This window comes from Myotis yumanensis, unplaced genomic scaffold, assembly GCF_028538775.1.
Source record: "Myotis yumanensis isolate MYYU_CA2020_CCGP unplaced genomic scaffold, mMyoYum1.0.hap1 SCAF_2, whole genome shotgun sequence".
In the NCBI taxonomy this organism is placed as follows: Eukaryota; Metazoa; Chordata; class Mammalia; order Chiroptera; family Vespertilionidae; genus Myotis; species Myotis yumanensis.
In genome coordinates this window covers 103,358,756-103,380,616 of record NW_027223753.1, presented here as the reverse complement: position 1 = coordinate 103,380,616, position 21,861 = coordinate 103,358,756, and the positions used below count along the sequence as shown (strand labels likewise).

The following is a 21,861-nucleotide window of genomic DNA, read 5'->3' as shown; positions in this document are numbered from 1 at the left end:
AACCCCAAGCTGGGATCCCCAGCCCAGAGCACCAAAACCAGGAAATGTGTCCACATAACTTCTGGCTGTGAAAAGCAGCAGGGTTTCTGTCCTCCAGTGAAAGGTGGCTAGAAATGCAGGCATTGTCATAAAGGGCCAATTCACAAAATTTTGTTTTCTTACAGTTACCCTGGGTTCTGTTAGAGGTAGGGCAGAGTGGACTAGAGCTGTGTGAGGAGAGTCTTGGTTGGTGACTCTGGGAAGAGAGCTGGAGGTGACAGCCACCTGGATCCCTAAGCTGAGCCATTCCCGCATACTGCAGAAGCCATCTTTCTCAGGCAGACCCTTCCCATCTATGCAGCATTAGCCTGGGGGGGGGGGGGGAAGCAATAGCCCACCCATTGGAAACCCTCTCACCCCACCCTGTGGAGTTTACACCTGACTGAGCTCTACAGCCAGAGGCTCAGTTAAGTGACTGAGACTAAGAGACAGCCTGAAGGCAGAGGCAAATCTCTGGGTGCTTTGACTCTTTGCCTGACCTTCTCCTAGACTCAGGGCTACTAAAAGCAGTCCTTGGTGCACAGCTTGTCCTTTCCACATGTACCCAGGCTTAGTAGAGGAATCTACAAGCTGTGGATCACTGATAGCTCCAAACAGGTTGTGCACCTATTCCTCTGTGCACCAGAGGAATGGCCACTGGATGTATTGATTCTGGGCCTCTTTGGAACGACTCTAGTGCAGGCTAGTCACAGACAGCTTCTGACATTGGCCTGCACTAGAGTCCCTCCAAAGAGGCCCAGAATCAATACACCAAGTGACCAACTTCAGACAACAAAAGAGCAGAACCCAATAAGCTTCACAAGCAGCATATCCGTAGAGATATCTCAGCAGACACCAAGGACTGCTGAGGCAAATTCCACTTCATGTGATCAGCACCTGCACAGCAGCCTGCACACCATGTTGAGGGTTGAGCCTCACAGTCAGCCCAACTAAGGGTCAAGGCCACGCACAAATGGGCCAACAATAATCAAGACTCAATTACAAAAGGAGAGCCCACACAACTGCACACAAGAGACATTCTTAGAGCATTCAGTTCTGGTGATTAGAGAAACTGTGCCACTGTGTCCCACAGGACACCTACTACATAAGGCCACCCTACCAAGACTGGGAATCATAGCAGATCTACCTAATACATAGAAATAAACACAAATAGGCAGCCAAAATGGGGATACAAAGAAACAGGCCCCAAATGAAGGAACAAGAAAATTTTCCAGAAGAAGAGCTAAATGAAGAGGATGTAAGCAATTTATCAGGTAGAGTTCAGAGTAATAATTATAAGGATGCTCAACAGCATGAAAAGGGATATAGAAACCATGAAAAAGGACCAGTCAGAAAAGAAGAATGTCATATTTGAAATAAAGACTACACTGAAAGAAATAAACAGCAGGGTCAATGAAACTGAGGATTGAATCAGTGATTTGGAAGACTAGGTAGAAAAAAACACCCAATCAGCAAAAAAGAAAAAAGAAAAAAGACTTTAAAAAATGAGCATAGTTTAAGGGACCTTTGGAACAACATGGAATGTAACAACATCCACATTATAGGAGTACCAGAAGGAGAAGAGAGAGAACAAGGGATGGAAAACCTATTTGATTAAATAATTCCTAAAAACTTCCCTAACCTGGTGAAGGAAAAAGAAATACAAGTCCAAGAAGTGCAGAAGAGTCCCAAACAATATGAACCCAAAGAGGCCCACACCAGAACACATAGTAATTATTTTAAATTTTATTTTATTGTGACAATATTACAGATGTCCTCCAATTTTCCACTCCTTAATTCCCTCCTTCTCTCAGCCCCTGCCCCATGCCAGGCCTTTACCACACTATTGTCTGTGTCCGTTGGTTATACATTTATATATAAAAGTTCTTTGGTTAATTTCTTATTGTCTTACCCCCTCCCCTCTGATTTACATCAGTCTATTCCTTGCCTCCATGCCACTGAGCCTATTTTGTCAGTTTATTATGTTCAGTAGATTCCACTTACAAGTAATATAATATTTCTCTTTCTCTGAATGGCTTATTTCACTCAGCATAATACTATCCAGCTCCCTCCATGCTATCGCAAAGGTTAAGAAACCCTTCTTTTTTGCAGCTGTATAATATCCCATTGTATAAATTTACCACTGCTTTTTTATCCATTCATCTACTAATGGGCAGTTGGGCTGTTTCCAGATCTTTGCTATTGTAAGTAAAGCTGCTATGAACATAGGGGTTCATATAGTCTTTCTGATTGGTGTTTTGGGCTTCTTAGGATATATTTCTAGAAGTGCTCAACAGCACGAAAAAGGATGAAACCATGAAAAAGGACCAGTCAGAAAAGAAGAATGTCATATTTGAAACCATGAAACCATGAGAAAGGACCAGTCAGAAAAGAAGAATGTCATATTTGAAATAAGACTACACTGGAAGAAATAAACAGCAGAGTCAATGAAGCAGAGGATTGAATCAGTGATTTGGAAGACTAGGTAGAAAGAAACACCCAATCAGCTGGGTTTAATGGTAGTTCCATTTTTTCATTTTTGAGTAAATTCCATACTGTTTTCCATAGTGGCTGCACCAATCTGCATTCCCACCAGCATTGTACTTGGATTCCCTTTTTCCATATCCTTGCAAGCACTTGTTTTCATCATAATTAAAATGCCAAAAGTTAAAGACAATTGTAAAAGCCACAAGAGAAAGGCAGTCAGTTACCTACAAGGGAACTCTCATAAAAGACTGTCAGCTGATTTCTCAACAGAAACATTTCAGGCCAGGAGGGATTTGCATGAAATATGCAAAGTGATGAAAAGCAAGGGCCTATAACCAAGGCTACTTTGCCCAGCAAGGCTATCATTTAAAATTGAAAGAGAAATAAAGAGCTTCAAAGGCAAGAAAAAGCTAAAGGGGTTTGTTACCACCTAACCAGTATTACAAGAAATATTAAAGGGCTTGCTTTAAGAAGCGGAAGAAGGCCCTAGATGGTTTGGTTCAGTGGATAGAGCATCAGCCCGTGGACTTGATCCTCTGTTGAAGGCTCGATTTCTGGTCCTGGTTTGGTACATGTGGGAGGCAGCCAATCTATATGTCTTTCTCACATCAATGTTTCTGTCTCTGTGTCTCTCCCTGTCCTCTAAAAATCAATGGAAAAATATCCTCAAGTGAGGATTAACAACAACCAAAAAAAAAAAAAATGGAATAAGAAGAAAAGAACACACAGAGGAACATAGTTAAAAAATATAAAATGGCAATAAATACTTACCTATCAATAATCACTTTAAATGTAAATGGCTTAAATGATCCAATCAAAGGACATAAGGTAGCTGAATGGATAAGAAAATAAGACCCATGTATATGCTGTCTTCAAGACACCTACCTCAGAATGAAAGATACACACAGACTAAAAGTATAAGAATGGAAAAAGATATTTCATGCAAATTGAAAGGAAAAAAAGCTGGGGTAGCAATACTTATATCTGACAAAATAGATTTTAAAACCAAGGCTATAGTTAGAGACATTACAGAATGATCAAGAAATCAACCAAACAAGAGGACATAACTCTTGTAACATTTATACACCCAACATAGGAGCACCTAAACATGTAAAGCAAATCTTGATGGACATAAAGGAAGATATTGACAATAATATAGTCATAGTAGGGTATTTTAACACCCCATTGACATCAATGGATCTTCCAGACTGAAAATCAACAAGGAGATGGTGACCTTAAATCACATACTAGATCAACTGGGTTTAATTGATATCTTCAGAGCATTTCACCCCAAAGCAGTAGAATATACATTATTACATGCCCATGAACATTTTCTAGGATAGACCACATGTTAGACACAAAACAAGTCTATATAAATTTAAGACTGAAATCCTATCAAGCCTCTTTTCTGATCATAACTTGAAATCAGTCACAAGAAAACTGAAAAACACACAAAGATATGGAGGCTAAATAACATGTTGCTAAACAATGGGCAAATAAGGAGATCAAGGAAGAAATCAAAAGACACCTTGAAACAAATGAAAATGAGAACATAATTACCCAAAAATCTGTGGGACACTGGGATAGCAGCCCTGAGAGGGAAATTCATAGCATTGCAAGCCTTTCAGAAGAAATATGAAAAATCTCTAATAAACAATCTAACTTTACACTTAAAGAAACTGGAAAAAGAACAAAGCCCAGAGTGAGTAGACGGAAGGAAATAATAAAGACCAGAGCAGAAATAAATGAAATACAGTCTAAAAATACAATATAAAACATTAATGAGGCCAAGAGCTGATTTTTTGGAAAGGTAAACAAGATTGATAAACCTTTAACCAGACTCAAGAAAAAAAGAGAGAGGACCAAATAAATAAAATCAGAAATGAAACAGGAGAAGTAGCAACTGACACCAAATATATACAAAGGATTGTAAAAAAAAATATTACAACTACATGCCAATAATCTGGAAGAAATGGATAAATTCCTAGGAACATACAACCTTCCAAAACTAAATCAGGAAGAATCAGAGAATCTGAATAGACAGATTACAACTAGTGAAATTGAAGCAGTAATCATAATTTAAAAAAACACAAAACTTTCAACAATAAAAAGCATGGCCAAATGGCTTTACAAGTGAATTTTACCAAACATTCAAAGAAGAATACCTATCCTCAAATTCAAGAGGAAGACTTCCACACTCTTTTTACAAGGCCAGCATTATCCTAACTCCAAAAACAGATAAAGATACAAGAAAGAAAGACAATTATAGCCCAACATTCCTGTATAACATAGATGCTAAAATCCTCAACAAAATATTAGGAAACTGAATATAGCATTACATTAAAAAGATCATACACCATGATCAAGTGGGACTTATTATTGGGATGCAAGGTTGGTACAACATTCAAAAAACAATAAACATGATAAACCAAATAAACAGATTAAAGGATAAAACCACATGATCATATTCATAGATGCAGAAAAAGCATTTGATAAAATTCAGCACCAATTTATGATAAAAATTATAGTCTAAATTGTTTCAAACAAGCACACATAGAGAAAAAATTAGCTTATATTCATTATTTTTAGCACACAGAGAAAAAAATTAACATATTCTTTATCTCTTAGGTCAAAATTACATTATTATGGGCCAAGTGGGTGAAGATGGGAGAGGCAAAATCATGCCCAACAGCTTTGTCATGATGTTGAAGACCAAGAATCAGAAGTTCCTGAATGCCTTGGAAAATAAGCAATGTTAACAGTGAACTGTGTTCATTTAAGCTTCATTCTGTCATTGCCTTTGAAAGATCTATTTTTCTCAGTATAAAAACAATCTTATGACATTAAATATTGAATATTCAGAAAGATTGACTCTTCACAGAGGTAGGTGTGATGGAAGTTCCATGCTTGCATCAAGAGAAGCAGATATTGTAGTGCAGTGACAGGAACCTCATGGCATTGAGTGGTGACTGTTGAAAGCAGTTAATTTATACTTGCCTGTAAAGGGGTATTTTAGAAATGAGTTTTGTGAAGATGTAAAAGGAGATTTTTATAAGTGCAATATTTGCTTCAAGATGTTATATTCTTTTCTTGCATTTTTAAATCGATGCTTAATAAAATATTTTTAAATGATTATGTAACAGCCATGGTACTACTTTTACATAAAGTGGGACACTGTAAAAAAGAATATTCCCTGCAATTTACATAGAAGGCTGTCTTTGTAACAATTTACACTTTGCTAAAAGACAATATTTTGAGAATTTCGGGGGCCAGATGGATCCAGTAATGTAAACACACTATAATTCTTCCCTACAGAACCAGAATACATTAGCGCTCAAATGGTGTCCCTTAGCAATCCAATTCAATGCCTTTATTTTGTGATAGATATTTAAGCTCAGGTATATTTAGTGACTTGTCCAAACACACATCTCCCACAAGACAGAGCAGGCAATCAAGCTTGGAAGTCCGAATTGCAAACCCAGTGCCTTCCCCGCCATTAAAAGGGACCCTCATTGACCCAGAGGAAAGCCCACTTATCCTGACTTACAGAGTTCAGTCCTTTGTTTTTGTAGCCTAAATCATAATTGGTCATTTTATATGACTTGAAATTAGAAGTGAGCCTGACACCCCCATCCTGTTCATTCCCAGTTAACTGGATCAGGCTGTCTCCTAGGATGCACTCTTTCTTTGAGAAATCTATTTTCACTTAGTAGTGGAAGAATTGGAAGTGACTTCCCATTATTTGCACAAGACTGCTTAAAATGTCACTGTCCCTGCAGTGGGTGTGGCTGGCAGCCCTCAGGAGGTTGCCCTCCAAGAGCTGTGGAAAAGGGGCAACCACCCCTATCCAAAGAAAGTAGAAAGAATATTAGGGATGAGCAAAGACTTGAGTCACAAGGTCTTCTATAGTAAAAGCAAAGTTTAGAAACAAGGGAAATATTCTTTGGAGTGAAAATCCAAGTATATGTTATTTGAAAAAAATAGACTTTAAGGCATTATTCAAGATGAAGATTACAAGGAGATATAACAGTTACTTACATGCAGCTAATAACATCCTTCAAAATAACTAAATCTGGTGTTGTATAAATGGAAATTGACAAGTTTATCATCGTTGTGGAGACTTTAACATTTTTTTCTCAGTAATGGACAGATTTAAAAGGGAAAAAAAAGACACAGAAATATAGGTGATTTGAGCCACACAGTTACCTAGACTCACCTGATGGTTAGAACAGTTTCAAAACTCGCTACTTACTGCACTATGAAACAAATCCCAACACATTTCAAAGAACTGGTAAGGTACAGACACCCTTCAACAACAAGGAATAGTTAGAAATTAATAAAAGTAAACAATAGTAAAAAAGATAAGAAAAATGGTATTGGAAATTGAGATATATGCTTTTAAATAACTCATGATCAAATGGAAATTAAAATGTAAAACCAAAATATTAAAAATTGAACAATAATAAAAATGCTAAATTTAAGATTTTTCAAATGTGTGGAATGTAGCTCAAATAACACTTTAAAATTTATAAACTTTAATATTTGCATTTTTTTAAAAAGGGTGAAAAATAATTTTTAAATGATACAAATAGGAAGTTAGTAAAATAACAACAGAATAAACTTTTAAAAGGTAGGAGGAAATAAGCATAAGAACAGAAACTGAGTAAAATAGTAATCCTAAACAATGGAGAAAATGAACAAAGCCAAAAATTGCTTCTCTAAAATGACTGATATAATAGGCAAAACTGACAAGATTAAGCAAGAAAAGAAGTGAAAAAGGACAAGAAAACAATTTAGGACTGAAAGCAGGACCTACCTACAGGTGTTACAGGCAATCTTTAAAGGCAATAAGACATTCTGAACCATTTTGTGTCAATAAGTTTGAAAGTTTAGCTGAAGTGGACAAATTCCTAAGTGGGGGAATTCATCAACTGAGACTCAGGTAGAAATAGAATATCTACATAGTCCTTATAACCATTAAAGTAGTTCAGTCAGTAGTTTAAAATCTTTCTTCAAATAAAACTTCAGGCCCAGAGAGTCTACCAAACACCTAAGGGACAAACACTGCCAACCTAACATATACTATTTCAGAGTATAAATAATGAAGAAACACTCTACAATATTTTTCTATGAGATGAATATAATCTTAATAGCAAAACTTTAGCAGACAGTAGGATTCAGGAGCATCACCAGTCCTATTTTCCTTATGAACATAGGTGCAAAAACCCTGAACAAAATGTTAACAATCAAAATCTAGCAAACAAAATAGGTCATGATCAAGTTAGATTTATCCCAGAAACACGATTGATTTAACTTTAGAACACCAATGATCATACTTCACTACATTAATAAATTTGCAGTGCCGAGTAGGGAGTGTTAGGTGCCATTAACATTCAGATGCTTAGGACTCCCACAGCCCTCTTGGTACCAATACCCTCAGAAAGGTACATTAAGGAGACCAGTGCTTAACAGGACCATGGCAGACTTTCTTCTTCTGTGGGGAGGGCCTGGCAGCAGCCCACCCCTAGCTGGTATGTTTTCTTTGGCCTCCCTAGATGATATCTCAGATGCCAGGAGACAAGGGTTCATGTCTGGTGGGTCAAACACTCGAGTTTAAAGTTCACATCTCCTCAGAAACAACTAATCTCTTAGAAGAATTCCATAGGCACAACTTCCAGACTCCTCATGGATGGCATGCCTGGTTATAAGTGGTACACACTGAGAAAGGCCCAAAGCTATGGCTCCCCTACCAGCTACTTATGGTTCAATTATAGTTCCAGCCAATCCAATGCAATTTACCAATCAGGGTCCATTTTTACCATAAGCAAGTTTGCCTAGCATCAAGATGACATATAGTATTATCAGATTATTAGGTGAGTTAAACAACGGTCAACTCTTAAAAGAATGGGGAAAGGTTCTGTTAAGTCCTATTCACAATAGATTAAAGGGAAAAATCATTTGCTCTTAATAATTCATGAAAGCATTTTATATAATCAACATTTATTCATGACAAAGTAAATCTCGAGCAAACTATGAATAAAAGGGGAATTCCTTAAACTGGCAAGAAAACCTGCACCGTACTTAATGGTAAAATATTCTTAAAGTGAAGGCATAAAATGCCTGAAATCAACATTTCTATTAAAAATTGTACTGCAGACTCTAGTCAATGTAATAAGGCAAGAAAAAGAAATGAATTATATTGGACAGGAAGAAATAAGACTATTATAATGCAAAGACTATTATTCAAATTCAAAACCCAAAGTAACCTGCAGGTAAGTGATTAGAATTAATAGAGTTTCACAGTTTGTCCCTTAGATGTGTGTGTGTGTGTGTGTGTCTTTGCCCTAGCCCAAGGACAAACTTTTGAAGCTTAATCCATTGAATAGCCTTTCTAATGAGGAGTGAGAGACATACAGAAACACACTGAGGGAAAGGAATCTCTAGATTTCTGATAGTAGTATAGAGAAAATGGAGCTTACCTGTTATTCATCTGGTTGGCTGAAATAGTACTTTTTTCAAACATATATTTACCTCAGACATAAACCTACTGTTTTCCCTCTTGTATTACTGTAATTTAATCAGAGATCGTGTCTCTTCAAAAATTGTTATTTTTATTTATTCTTAAAATATATTTTTATTGTTGATAGTATTAGAGATATCTCCCATTTATCCCCCTTTACCCACCTTCTCCCAAAATTGTTATTTTTAAAGCATGTTACTAGCACAATTTTTCCTCACTAATTTTGAGTTGTGTATCTTAAATATTTTCTTTAAACTGGAGGTAGGAGGAGCAGAAAAACACATGTAAAATGATCAAATGAAGGGAAATACTATAATTGCAAATTCTAAAGATATTTTTTAAAAAACACATGTTCACAGATGGGGCAATGATGCCAGAAAACTAGCAAATTAACTTGCAATTGAGAAATTCAAAGCAGCCATTATCCCCGGTACCATTAATATATTCTTTGTGTAATTCGAACCAACTGGTTTTGTAACAGTGGGGAATTGTAACCCACCCCATCATTCTTTTGACATTGCTGACTCTGATTAACATGTAGCTTGTAGATAAACCACATGCTTGTACCAGAATCCTAGGAACTAACTTCAGAAGGTACAAACTCTAACCTTCAGATATCCCAGCTCTAATGGAATTGCTGACCTTCAACTGTGAAACAAGGATGGCCTAAAACCAGGATGATGCACACCAGACCATCACTTGACTAGTTTCAGGTCCTTATTGGAATGGACTGCCCTGGTACGCCCATGGATAACTTTTCTTTCTTTCTTTCTTTCTTTCTTTCTTTCTTTCTTTTTTTTTTCTGGAGAATATTCCTTTATATCACACGCCTATGGTTACAAAGAATTGTTGTTTACATGATCTCATTATATCCCCAGACCAATCTGTAAAGCTGAACACTTGTCACATTTTGCGAGTAAGGAACTGCTGCTCAGAAACAATGCTATCACCTTTGGCCATGCTTCCTTGGTTGGTTTTTGGGGAGACTACCTTCCTTACCCCACCCCCCATTCCTTCTCAGGAAAGGCCTTTTCTTCCTATTTCCCCTTCAATACAGATGCTCGGGGCCTCTCCTCTTTTGCTCCACCCTCATTAGATCAGCGGTTGCCAACAGGTGGTCGCCACTGGTGGGTGGTCTGTGAGGTCTGAAAGGTTGGCAACCAGCTGCGTTAGATGACCTCATCCTCTCAGGGTTCTGACCATCACATGTAGACTGACAGATGCCAGTTCTACTTTGCAGCCCCAATCTTCTCCTTGAGACCTGACCTATATACACTCCTGCTTAAGTCCCACACAGGAGCACTCCCAGCAGGCCAGGCCTGGAGAGAAAGGGGCGGGGGCGGGGGGGCGCGGAGGGAGGAGGCCAAGTGCATGGAGCACAGGGAAGAGCTACTGGAGTGCAGAGGTATGTGCATCCTCAACAGCACTATTTTTCAATATTTTGATTCCTATTTTAAACCTTTTTATACATGATCTTAATTTCTAGTTGCTTCAAATTTTTCTTTGAAAGCGAGACGTTTACAATATAAGTCTGAATGATGCTCCTAAGATCCTGTATGGCAGACAAGCCACATACGTTTAGTCTGATTTTACAATCCACTCACTCGCTGGTTTGTTCAGCGACAGAGCACGTTTATGTGCAGGCATCATGCAAGGCTCTGGACGTAGCACTAATTAGGACAGAGTCCCTCCAGGAGCTCACAGTCTCATGGTAACTCAAGTGAGCTGAGGCACAGGGTGGTAAGTGATTTACCAGTGAGGTAGACATAGCTAGGTACTTGGAAAAGGGGCTGGAGCGGGAGAGAGGGCCAGGGACAACTAATGCCTAAATGCACCCATCTGAGCGAGGAGCAAGGCTGCACACAGAAACATCACAAACCTGCTGGCAAAAAGCTTAGAATAGCTTCCAGCTGTCACCATCATCGAATTCCTGTCTCACACTCATTAAGCCACTACCTGATGGTATCTCCACACTTGTCCCTGAAGGCATGGGGCATGCCACCAGTCTGCTCAGACACAGTAGCTGTAGGTCACCTGGACCCCATTCCACCACTGGGAATCATACTGAAACTCTTTCATTAAACCCATGATCTTTAAGTTCAGAGGATGCTAATAAGTTACAGATACCACAGAAGTTAGAGAATCTAACTTCCATATATACATTATTTTGGCTATACAATGGCGAAGAGACTCACTGAGACACACATAAGTGATCTAAGCATTATACAGATATATACAGACATCACATTTAGATGGCGTGTGCACGCTCACCCACTGCGCAGCAGCTAATGCAGATGTGAACTCGCATAAGGCAACTGCTTTTGTGATGACGACACATGATCCTTGAAGGGAGGGCAGAGTCCACGCAGGACCGACCGCTTCGGGGTTAGTGATACTCTTTGAGGAAGGGATTTCAGTAGGCAGGATATCTAGGTTACTGACAAAAAGCAGTGAGTTATAAAAAAGAGTTGCTTCTGAATGTGGAAACCACAATAATCCCGGAATCTAAGTAGTGAGCCACTCAAAGACACTACTGGCCTTGTGCTGCCACTGACTGAGGGGGACTTCACAGTGACTGATCGCTGGGGATCAAACTCGATACGTAATCATCCACGCGACGCTCCAAAGCCACTCAACACACGGGCTCAAATCCCGTCACTCACTTCACTTTGCTGTGGAGAATTTTCTTCTTTGTCAGGCTTCTTTGAGTGTTTGCTTTTCTTAGAAGCCGAGGGTCCTGCCCCTTCAGAGCCCTTCCTGCCGGAGCGACCCTGCTCCACTTCACACAGGTAGATGTCCATGGGCCCCTCGGTGCTCCGTATGTGCACCGTGATGGAGTCTTCTCGGGGGGGCTGGGACGTCCAGTCTGGTCTCTGCCGGAGCTCTCATTGCAATGACAATCTGCTCATGGAAGGCTCGGATGCTATGGATGTCTTGGTAGGTCACATACGCGAGCCTTTCATTGTCTTTGTCATCGGTTAACTCGAACAGCTGCTGAGCACAATCCTTAATCAACTCGTCCAGAGCCTCTTCCATGGCCAACAGGTCGGACAGCTCCTCCCGCAGCTTAATCTGTCGGGGCACTGCTCCGAAATTGTTGAGATCGGATCCTATCCATCGAATGTGGTTCTTAGATTTGTTTTCAACCAGGTCTATCCCATCTAAGACATCGGTGATGTCATATACTCTTCGTTTCCGGACTTCCAGTTTTGTTGCAACCTTGTTTAAGTCAAGAACACCCCCAGGAGCATTTCTGACAAGATCCATAAATTTCCGAGTTAAATAAACCAGTGATACATCAAACCGAGGTGTCTTCACTTTTAGAGTTTTTCTCATGGACACATACTGTACATTATCTTCTAAATTAACCCTTTGTACTCCGAACCATTCTGGACATTGGCTACCAGCTACTCGACGCTACTTTGCGGCAGAAACGTGCATTTACAGACCCTCATATTATTTAGTATAATTTTGGAACCAAGTAACGTAGTATAATGATATTGGACTTATATGAATTGGGTGACATCGAGAAATGTATATTTGCAAAAAAAAACCAATATTTTATTGTTTATAATTTTGTACAGTATGATAAGTTTTGTAACACTCCCCAATATGCATTGCAGGCTGATTAGTGCATGTTTGACAGTAATAAGTGGTTTGACGCCTGCCACCAGGTGTTTTCCTGTTAGAACACACAATGCAGTCCCGTTTTCTTTGTCCCACATCGGGAATATGTAGTTTATTGTTTAATCTATTGTCTGCAGAAGATGTGGATGGACGCGTTCTCGATACACGAAAATCGCCCTTTAATTGGTCAACGAGTGTCTTGACAAACTTGTGGTGTGTCATTGGCGTTTCATTACTTGTTTGTTTTTCGATGCGATACATTATGTATGAGTTTATCACACACATTTCCAACCCCCCAAAAATAACTTCCTCCACCATTTGAGCGATTTACAGAGGAAACAATATGTCGAAGCGTATTGATCCACACGATCCGCACCACCCATATTTGCCGTATATTCTAACACCATTTCAGGCTTACTGACTGTTACGATATGTCCACCGCATAATGTTCTCTGGGTAGATTATAGGTTTGTGTTATAATAATTGGTGAGCATGGTAATAATTCTTTTATCTTTCCACGCAAGAAGCGTAGTATTATTCTTTCTGTATGCAACTGTTTCTTTCCAATTTCTTCTTTGGCATAATTGTTTGTCTCTTTTATTATGCTGTCTACTAATTCTTCAGTAAAATATAATGTGAAATAGTCTATGGGCTCTTTTATGTTACTCGGGACTTGTGGTCCGGCTATTTCTTCGTGTAAATCAAAATTTATCGTGGCTGGAAGAACGTCCGATTCGGTAACATCTTCCCACTCTTCACTTGATGATACGTTGTCATGTTGCCGTGTGTTTTCTTCCGTACTACTATTATCGCTTTCGCTATCCATGCGAACAATTCATCGCCTTCTAGGTTGAACGATATCACTATCACTGCTGTCGTTTTGTTCTACAGTTAGTCTTTCTAACGTGTCTGTATAGAGGTCTATCTGGAGCTCATCTTCACTACTACTTGTGTCATGAGACTCATTCGTGGTTGGACGCTTTGTCATTGTTCTAATAAAAAATATGAATAAATGCATGGGTTGAAAATTTCTAATTGTTATTGCTAACTGACAAGATGATATTTACCAAAATAGCTTTCACCAAACAATTTATTCACTAAGAAAAGAATCACTTTTCCAATTTTCTCCTCGTTAGATCTATGTGCACTGCTCGAAGCTTCAAACCAAAATGAGCTCAGCTTTGAAAATCTTTTCCTCCAGATGTAGACTTTTTTATTTGTAATTATATATCTCACTATACAGTGCGCGCTATGTTCGAAAACCGACCTTTCTTCTACAAACTCCCCTTATCGCTCTTTTCAAGTGGCGTCGCGAAGTGCTCGGACCGTCGTGAGCACGCATCTCACGTTCTCAACTGACACAAAACCCGCTGACATTTCTTGTATATATTTTAGTAATTTTACGATATTTTGACTTAATTTCTTGTGCCATTTCAAGATAAAACTTCAGGGAAACATGCATGTCTCAAAAAGTTGCGTTAAAATAACTCAATTCCCCGTAATCACTAATAAACTGCAATGTCCCCTGAGAGGGGACATCAGAGTGATATGCTAGAATTCTGATGTCCCCTGAGAGGGGACAGCGGAGTGCAGAGCTCGCTGGGCAGCTTGTCCGCCAGCCGCTGCTGACTCATGCTGCCCGCGCCCGGCCGCTCCCCCCAACCCCAAACCCCCCCCGCCCCGCCCCCCCCCCCCACCTCCCCGCGGCCGCCCTCTCCCTGCCCTCGCCCCCTGCCAGCCTCCCATCTTCCGCTGGTCCGGCTGGCTGCCGCCCCCACGCGCCGGCCCCGGAGCCCAACTGGAGCAGCGCCGCGGACCGCTCCCAGGCACACTGCCCACGGCTGTGGAGGTACCGCGCGGGCTGGAGGCGAGCAGGGTCGCCCGCGACTCCCCGCTGCCCCCAGTGCCCATGGATAACTTTTCAACCCCCTTCCATTGATGTTTTTGTTCTGCTTGTAGCTAACCAATTGTGCTACTGGAGCGATGTTTTTGTTCTGCTTTCCCTCTCCCTCCATATAAAAACCCCTGACTGCACTGAGATGCTAAGACCGGCTTTGGACAAGAGTCCCCCATCTTCTCAAGTGACTAGAACTTAAATAAACCTCTTTCCTTTTGCAACAGCACCTGCCTCATGAGTTTGGCTTTTAGATGAACCTTGGTTTCGGTTACAGTTTTGGCAAGCCAGCCAAGAACAAGCAGGAGCCCCAGTAAGTTCCTAGACTTGAGAGGGAGTTTCCCAGACTGCCCGTGGCTGACTGACACTGTAAGAGAACTTGGGAGTCCCTAGTAATTTTACTCGGGGCCTGTCTTTCCCTCTTTCTTGGTATTGACTGCCTGCTACATCCAGTTGGGGGAAGGAATGGGTTGTTGGTGGGTTGATGAGCCCAAACTGGGTAAAGTCCCTAGTGTACATGACTAGGAGCCCTAGCCCTGCTTCTTGGGATTCCATTGGAATCAGTAGGCGCAGCTCAGCAGTAGGCACTGCTTAGTGACTAAGAAAAATCCTGGTTCCTCTGTGTGGGTTTTGGTTGGAACACTCTTTTGGTTTTGGTATATGGATTTGGGGGGTATTGTTTGCTTTTATTATTGCCTAAATCTTGTGGTTGTCTTAATAGTTGTGTTTTTAATTTGTGATATTATCACTTAGAGAAATTTGCATAGAAATCATATCGCTATATAGTTGCTTGCTCCTTCCTGTTTGTCTAATTGTTATTTTATATGTAACCCTTGACTTTTACACATGTGGGGGAGGGAGCTTGGTATCAGTACCCAGTGGTAGCCTATTCTGACCAATTGGTCCACCTATGTTGATGAGCCAATGACCAAAAAAAGATGATCTTTTATTGTAGCACAGAATTGTCTTGCCAAAGGTCTAGTAAATAGAATAAGGTCATTTATATGCAAGTTTACATGTTGTTACAGCATAAGAATTCTACTCAGCAAGATCTAAATTGATGGTTCAAAGAGGGGGAAAGGGTCTCATTCCCTTCCCACACAGTAAAACTCAAAAAGAAAACAGTGAGGAAATAAGTCTTTTAAACACCCTAAATCCTCCTCCTGGAGACCCAGGAGCTGCTGTGGCCTGGGGAACAATGTGGAAATTAATGCCACCTCAAAACTCTGTAAAGGCTGTGGAAGCATCTGGAGCCACTGTCCCACCTCAATGTAAGAGAAAAATGTGGTACTTTTAAATTCAAGTGGCAGAGCCTGATATCTCCCCCCGACTCTTCTCCAGCCTCCTTAGAAATTGCCAATGACCCCAGCTCACTTTTGAGAACACTAAAAAGAAACAACAAAAAAAACAAAAACACAGTACAGTAATCACCAAGAATCCAAATGGGTAATTTAAGTTTAATTGATGCCTTTTACAGATATTAACATAAAATATGTTTGTTTGGCCTGTGTTTACAAAAAAGAATTTATGTTATTTTGTTATGTGTCTTAAAAAATGAAAATGTAGGAGAAACCAAGATGGCGGCATAGGTAAACACCAGAAATTGCTGCCTCCCACAACAACTTCAAAAATACAACTAAAAGACAAAACGGGCATCATCCAGAACTACAGGAAGGCTGGCTGAGTGGAAATTCTACAACTAGAAGAAAAGAGAAAAGCATACCGAGACTCAGAGGAGGTGCGGAAGGAAAGTGCAGAGGTACGGAAGCTTGAGCGTGTGGAAAGGGGCTGGTTCCTGAGGATTCGGCTTTCTTTTTGAATCGGGAGGGAGTCACAAGCTCCCGACTGCTCTGAACTCCAGTTCCAGGAAGTCTCTGGGGACCCAGGACTCAGACAGGGAGAAACTGGACTGTCTGGCAGGAGTCAGAACTCGGAACTTGAGGGCGGCTTTCCCTCAGAGGTGCTTGCAGCAATTACTGTGGGACACTGAGACATGGGGCCCCTTAGGGCAGGGCTGAGGATCAGCCATAGCTGCTTGCTCCGCCCTGTTGATCACCTGAGACCCTGCCCCACCCAGGCTGTGGCAGAGGTTTTTGCATATGAATGCCCTGGCCCTTTGCAATCTGAAAAATACCTAACAAATTGCAGCTAGGCCAGACAGACCCAAAACTTCCAAGAGGAGGCCCAAGGCCCCATAGCAGCTTGCATTGCTTCACAGCTGGGCCTCATCTGGGCACCTCCAAACCCCAAAAAAGGAAGGGAAATCTGCAGATCTCTTCGTAGCTCCTGCTTGGTAGCCTCAGGCAGAGGCTAAATTAGCACCTCCTTAGATCCAAGAGCCTGTGTACCCAGTGGTCAGAGCAGGACCATCCAGATTACAACTACTCAGATCCATAAGGGACACACTCATGGATGTACTTCCAGCCCACTCGCCTCCAGCCTGCTCGGTACCTCCCCTGAGTCAGGGGGCAGACTCAGTGAGCACCAAAGCCCCACTGAAGCAAGTCTTGCCCCAGAAGGGTGTCTTCAGCACAGAAGTTCTCCCACTGCAGGCACAGCTGATTCTCACAGCCAATTGGCCTGGAGGTCAATTCCTCCCAGTGATAAATACAACAATCAAGGCTTAACTACAACAAGACTACAACAAGACTGTGCACAAAGCCCACAAAGGGGTGCACCAAGAGTGTCCACCTCAGGTAATTGGGGAGGCTGAGCCACTGGGCCCTATAGGACACCTAGCACACAAAGCCACTCTACCAACACAGGGAAGCATAAAAAATGCGGAGACAAAAAACATGACAGAAATGGAGGATATAGAGCTAAAAAACGCAATTTTGAGGGCTTGCAATAAACTTGAGGAGAGCCTCACGAAAACTAATGAGACCCTCGATGCTATGATAAAGAAACTAGAAATTAAGCATACACGGACTGAAATAAAGAATATTATACCCAATAGCAGACCAGAGGAGCACAAGAATCAAGCCAAAGATTTGAAATGCGAAGAAGCAAAAAACACCCAACTGGAAAAGCAAAATGAAAAAAGAATCCGAAAGTGTGAAGATAGTGTAAGGAGCCTCTGGGACAGCTTCAAGCACACTAATATCAGAATTATAGGAGTGCCAGAACATGAGAGACAGCAAGATATTGAAAACCTATTTGAAGAAATAATGGCAGAAAACTTCCCCCACCTGGTGAAAGAAATGGACTTACAGGTCCAAGAACCCCAGAGAACCCCAAACAAAAGGAATCCAAAGAGGACCACACCAACACACATCATAATTAAAATGCCAAGAGCAAAAGACAAAGAGAGAATCTTAAAAGCAGCAAGAGAAAGAGACTCAATTACCTACAAGGGAATACCCATACGACTGTCAGCTGATTTCTCAACAGAAACTTTGCAGGCCAGAAGGGAATGGCAAGAAATATTCAAAGTGCTGAATACCAAGAACCTACAACCAAGATTACTTTATCCAGCAAAGCTATCATTCAGAATTGAAGGTCAGATAAAGAGCTTCAGAGATAAGGAAAAGCTAAAGGAGTTCATCACCACTAAACCAGTATTATACGAAATGCTGAAAGGTATCCTTTAAGAAGAGGAAGAAGAAAAAGGTAAAGATACAAATTGTGAACAACAAACATGCATCTATCAACAAGTGAATCTAAGAATCAAGTGAATAAATAATCTGATGTACAGAATGAACTGGTGATTATAGTGAATCAGGGACATAGAAAGGGAATAGACTGACTATTCTTGGGGGGGAAAGGGGTGTGGGAGATGCGGGAAGAGACTGGACAAAAATCGTGCACCTGTGGATGAGGACAGTGGGTAGGGAGTGAGGGCGGAGGGTGGGGCGGGAACTGGAAGGAGGGGAGTTATGGGGGGGGGGGGAAGAGGAACAAATGTAATCTGAACAATAAAGATTTAATAAAAAAAAAAGAAAATACAAAAAAATAAATAAATTAAGCATACACTGACTGAAATAAAGAATAACATACAGAGATCCAACAGCAGACAAGAGGACCCCAAGAATCAAGTTAAAGACTTGAAATACGAAGAAACAAAAAATACCCAACCAGAAAAGCAAAAAGAAAAAAGAATCCAAAAATATGAAGATAATGTAAGGAGCCTCTGGGACAACTTCAAGTGTACCAACATCTGAATTATAGGGGTGCCAGAAGAAGAGAGAGGGCAAGATATTGAAAACCTATTTGAAGAAATAATGACAGAAAACTTCCCCTACCTGGTGAAAGAAATAGACTTACAAGTCCAGGAAGTGCAGAGAACCCCAAACCAAAGGAATCCAAAGAGGACCACACCAAGACACATCATAATTAAAATGCCAACAGCAAAAGACAAAGAGAGAATCTTAAAAGCAGCAAGAGAAAAAAAGGCAGTTACCTACAAGGGAGTACCCATACGACTGTCAGCTGATTTCTCAACAGAAACTATGCAGGCCAGAAGGGAGTGGCAAGAAATATTCAAAGTGCTGAATACCAAGAACCTACAACCAAGATTACTTTACCCAGCAAAGCTATCATTCAGAATTGAAGGTCAGATAAAGAGCTTCACAGAGAAGAAAAAGCTAAAGGAGTTCATCACCACCAAACCAGCATTATATGAAATGCTAAAAGGTATCCTTTAAGAAGAGGAAGAAGAAAAAGGTAAAGATAAAAATTATGAACAGCAAATACATATCTATCAACAAGTGAATCTAAAAATCAAGTGAATAAAAAATCTGATGAACAGTGTAAACTGGTGAATATAATAGAACCAGGGGCATGGAAAGAGAGTGGACTGACAATTCTTGGGGAGAAAGGGATGTGGGGGGTGCAGGAAGATACTGGACAAAAATTGTACACCTATGGATGAGGACAGTGGGAGGGGTAAGGGAAGAGGGTGGGTTGGGAACTGGGTGGATGAGAGCTATGGGGGGGAAAAAAAGAGGAACAACTGTAATAATCTGAACAATAAAGATTTAATTTTTTTAAAAAGGACAAAAAAAATGAAAGTGTATTTGCCAATAGAAAAAAACTGTTTCTGAAAGGTATGAAATATATTCATAAATTTGCAAATCTAAAGAATGCTAATTACTTAGTTTTAGTTGTCACTAAAAATTAAGGTTTCTAAGAATTAACAATTCTAATTAAGTTGGAAAAAAGCATATGGTTTTGGTAATATAGAATTGAAAGTAGGTTGTTCTGAGTTTGGTTATTTATTTTTTAATATATTTTTATTGTTTTCAGAGAGGAAAGGAGAGGGAAAGAAAGATAGAAACATCAGTGATGAAAGAGAGTCATACTGGGGATTGAGCCCACAACCTGAGTATGTGCTCTGACCAGGAATCAAACTGTGATCTCCTGGTTTAGATCGATGCTCAACCACTGAGCCATGGCGGTTGGAGATAAAGTTGGTTATTTCTAAATGAGTTTAAAAGAAACAAATTAGGGGAGACTAGGAAAACTGCAGAAGGATTGTGTGAGTTGTTAAGGGTTTGTGTGAGTTTCAGAGGGTTTGTGCAAGTTGCAGAATTGTGTAGAGGAAAGAAGCAAAAAGAGAAAGAATTGAGGACATGAAAAAAAAGGTGAAAAAGGATAAAAGAAAGGAACAGAGATATTATAGGAAGAAAAGACATTGGAGGAGGAATACTCAAAATGGGAAATGGTGTGGAGGGAAATAAGAAAGAGAGGGTTTCAAGATGGTAGTGGAGTAGGTGGATCTTCCTTGTACCTCCTCCCAGAACCAAACTGGAAATAAAAATAATTGGGTAACATTCACTCTGAATTACCAACTGAAGGCTTGCTGAAGAGACGTTTAACAAGGAAGGGCAGAAACCACCTCAAAACTGGTGGGAAGGGTGGTGGGGTCTTGAGAAGGCCTGGCCCAGCTCCCATGGGCAGCAGGCTGAGGATGAGGAGAGATATCTCAGCTTCGGGGGTGTTTCCCTGAAAGGAGCAAGGCCTGGACTCCAGGCTGGGCTCCCCAGCTCGGAGAACCAGAGCCAAGAACAGCAGCAGCCCATGCAGCATCCAGCCAGGAAAAGGGGCAGGGCTTCTATCTCTAGGGAGAGAAGGAGTCTGTTGGAGATAAAGCCACTTGCAAAAAACAACAGAGCATGGGATTTATTTTTGCAGCAACTCACCTGAGGCTTCAGTTGGAGGGAGAGCAGTGTGGACTGGAGTTGCCTGAGGAGAGGCTGGGGAGGGAAGCATTTGGGAGGGGGGGCGGGTGGGAGGGTGAAAGAGATAGCCAGGGGACCTGCACTCTGTCACCCCCACCCCTTATCGCAGTAGCTATGTTTCCTGAGAGGGGCAAGTCCCTTCCAGTAGCAACAACCAGGGGAAAGGCAACTACCCCCCATTCAGAGATATAGCTTACCCCACCCTCAGGAATCCCACTTGCTCCACTCTGCACCTCCACCCCTGCTGAGGAAGCAGCAGCAAAGGGCAGTCTCAGGGGGTATCAGTGACTAGCTTTGGGGTAGGGCCATTCTCCCCACTGTCCCTGGAACCTGACTGGTGCTTCCTTCTCACTGGGGACCTAATAGAAATTCCTGGCTTCCAGCAGACCCCACCAGACTGCATATGAGGGGCTCTGTCTTGCCAAGGTCAGAAATATTTTGGGACAGACTCAGATGTGTGGTTCTGGGACATGGGAACACACCCACCCCAAAATCTTCCCTGAAATCTGAATGGCACCTCCCTCTCACAGGACACCCAGAGGTTGCATCCTCCCAGTTCTACCAAAAGCCCTTTCAGAAACAGCCTTTACAGTGACTAAGTCTGGCAGCTCATCAGTAGGTGGAGTTGGGCAGAGGCAGATCCCCAGGAGCCTTAGGACATTTGCTGACCTGCCTCTGGGCCCCATGCTGCTAATAAGCCTTGCCTAGAGCACAGCTTGACCCCTCCTGTGCCAAGCCTTGTGGAGGCAGCCACAAACTGAATCGCGTGAAACTTCAAACAGGTTGCCAAGAGCCAAGGGTGGATAACTTCTGGAAGTGGCTAGCACCAAAGTCCCTACTGGGAAGCCCAGAAATGGCATACAAAACAGTCAGCATTAGTCAACATAAGAGCAGGATCCAAAGGGAGGTCCCAGGAGACACTACTTTGCCAAGAGGAACTAACTTCAGATATTTTATTGTTTGTTTGCATTTGCATTATTTTATTTCTTTTTTCTTGTTTATTGCTTTATTATTTTATCTTTTTTCTTTCATATCTCTTATTTTAATCTTTCTTTTTCTTACTGTATTTTTTGTTCTTTCTCTTCCTTTTTCCTTTTCTTATTTTTTCCTTCTTTTTTCCTTTTCATAATTTTCCT

At 41.1% G+C, this 21,861-nt stretch overlaps 1 protein-coding gene and 1 pseudogene across 2 annotated transcripts in view; one reads left to right on the top strand and one right to left on the bottom strand.

Moving 5' to 3' along the window:
• PCOLCE2 (procollagen C-endopeptidase enhancer 2) overlaps nt 1-5,638 on the top strand; it is a 122,586-nt gene extending 116,948 nt beyond the window's left edge. For both annotated transcript variants that reach the window (XM_070403479.1, XM_070403478.1), the window contains one exon: nt 5,134-5,638. In XM_070403479.1, coding sequence (XP_070259580.1) covers nt 5,134-5,264 — 131 coding nt within the window. In that variant the 3' untranslated portion in view covers nt 5,265-5,638. The remainder of the gene's footprint in view (nt 1-5,133) is intronic.
• A 6,032-nt stretch (nt 5,639-11,670) lies between these two features.
• Nucleotides 11,671-12,391, bottom strand: LOC139002521 (transcription factor E2F6 pseudogene; annotated as a pseudogene).
• Nucleotides 12,392-21,861: the final 9,470 nt, after the last annotated feature.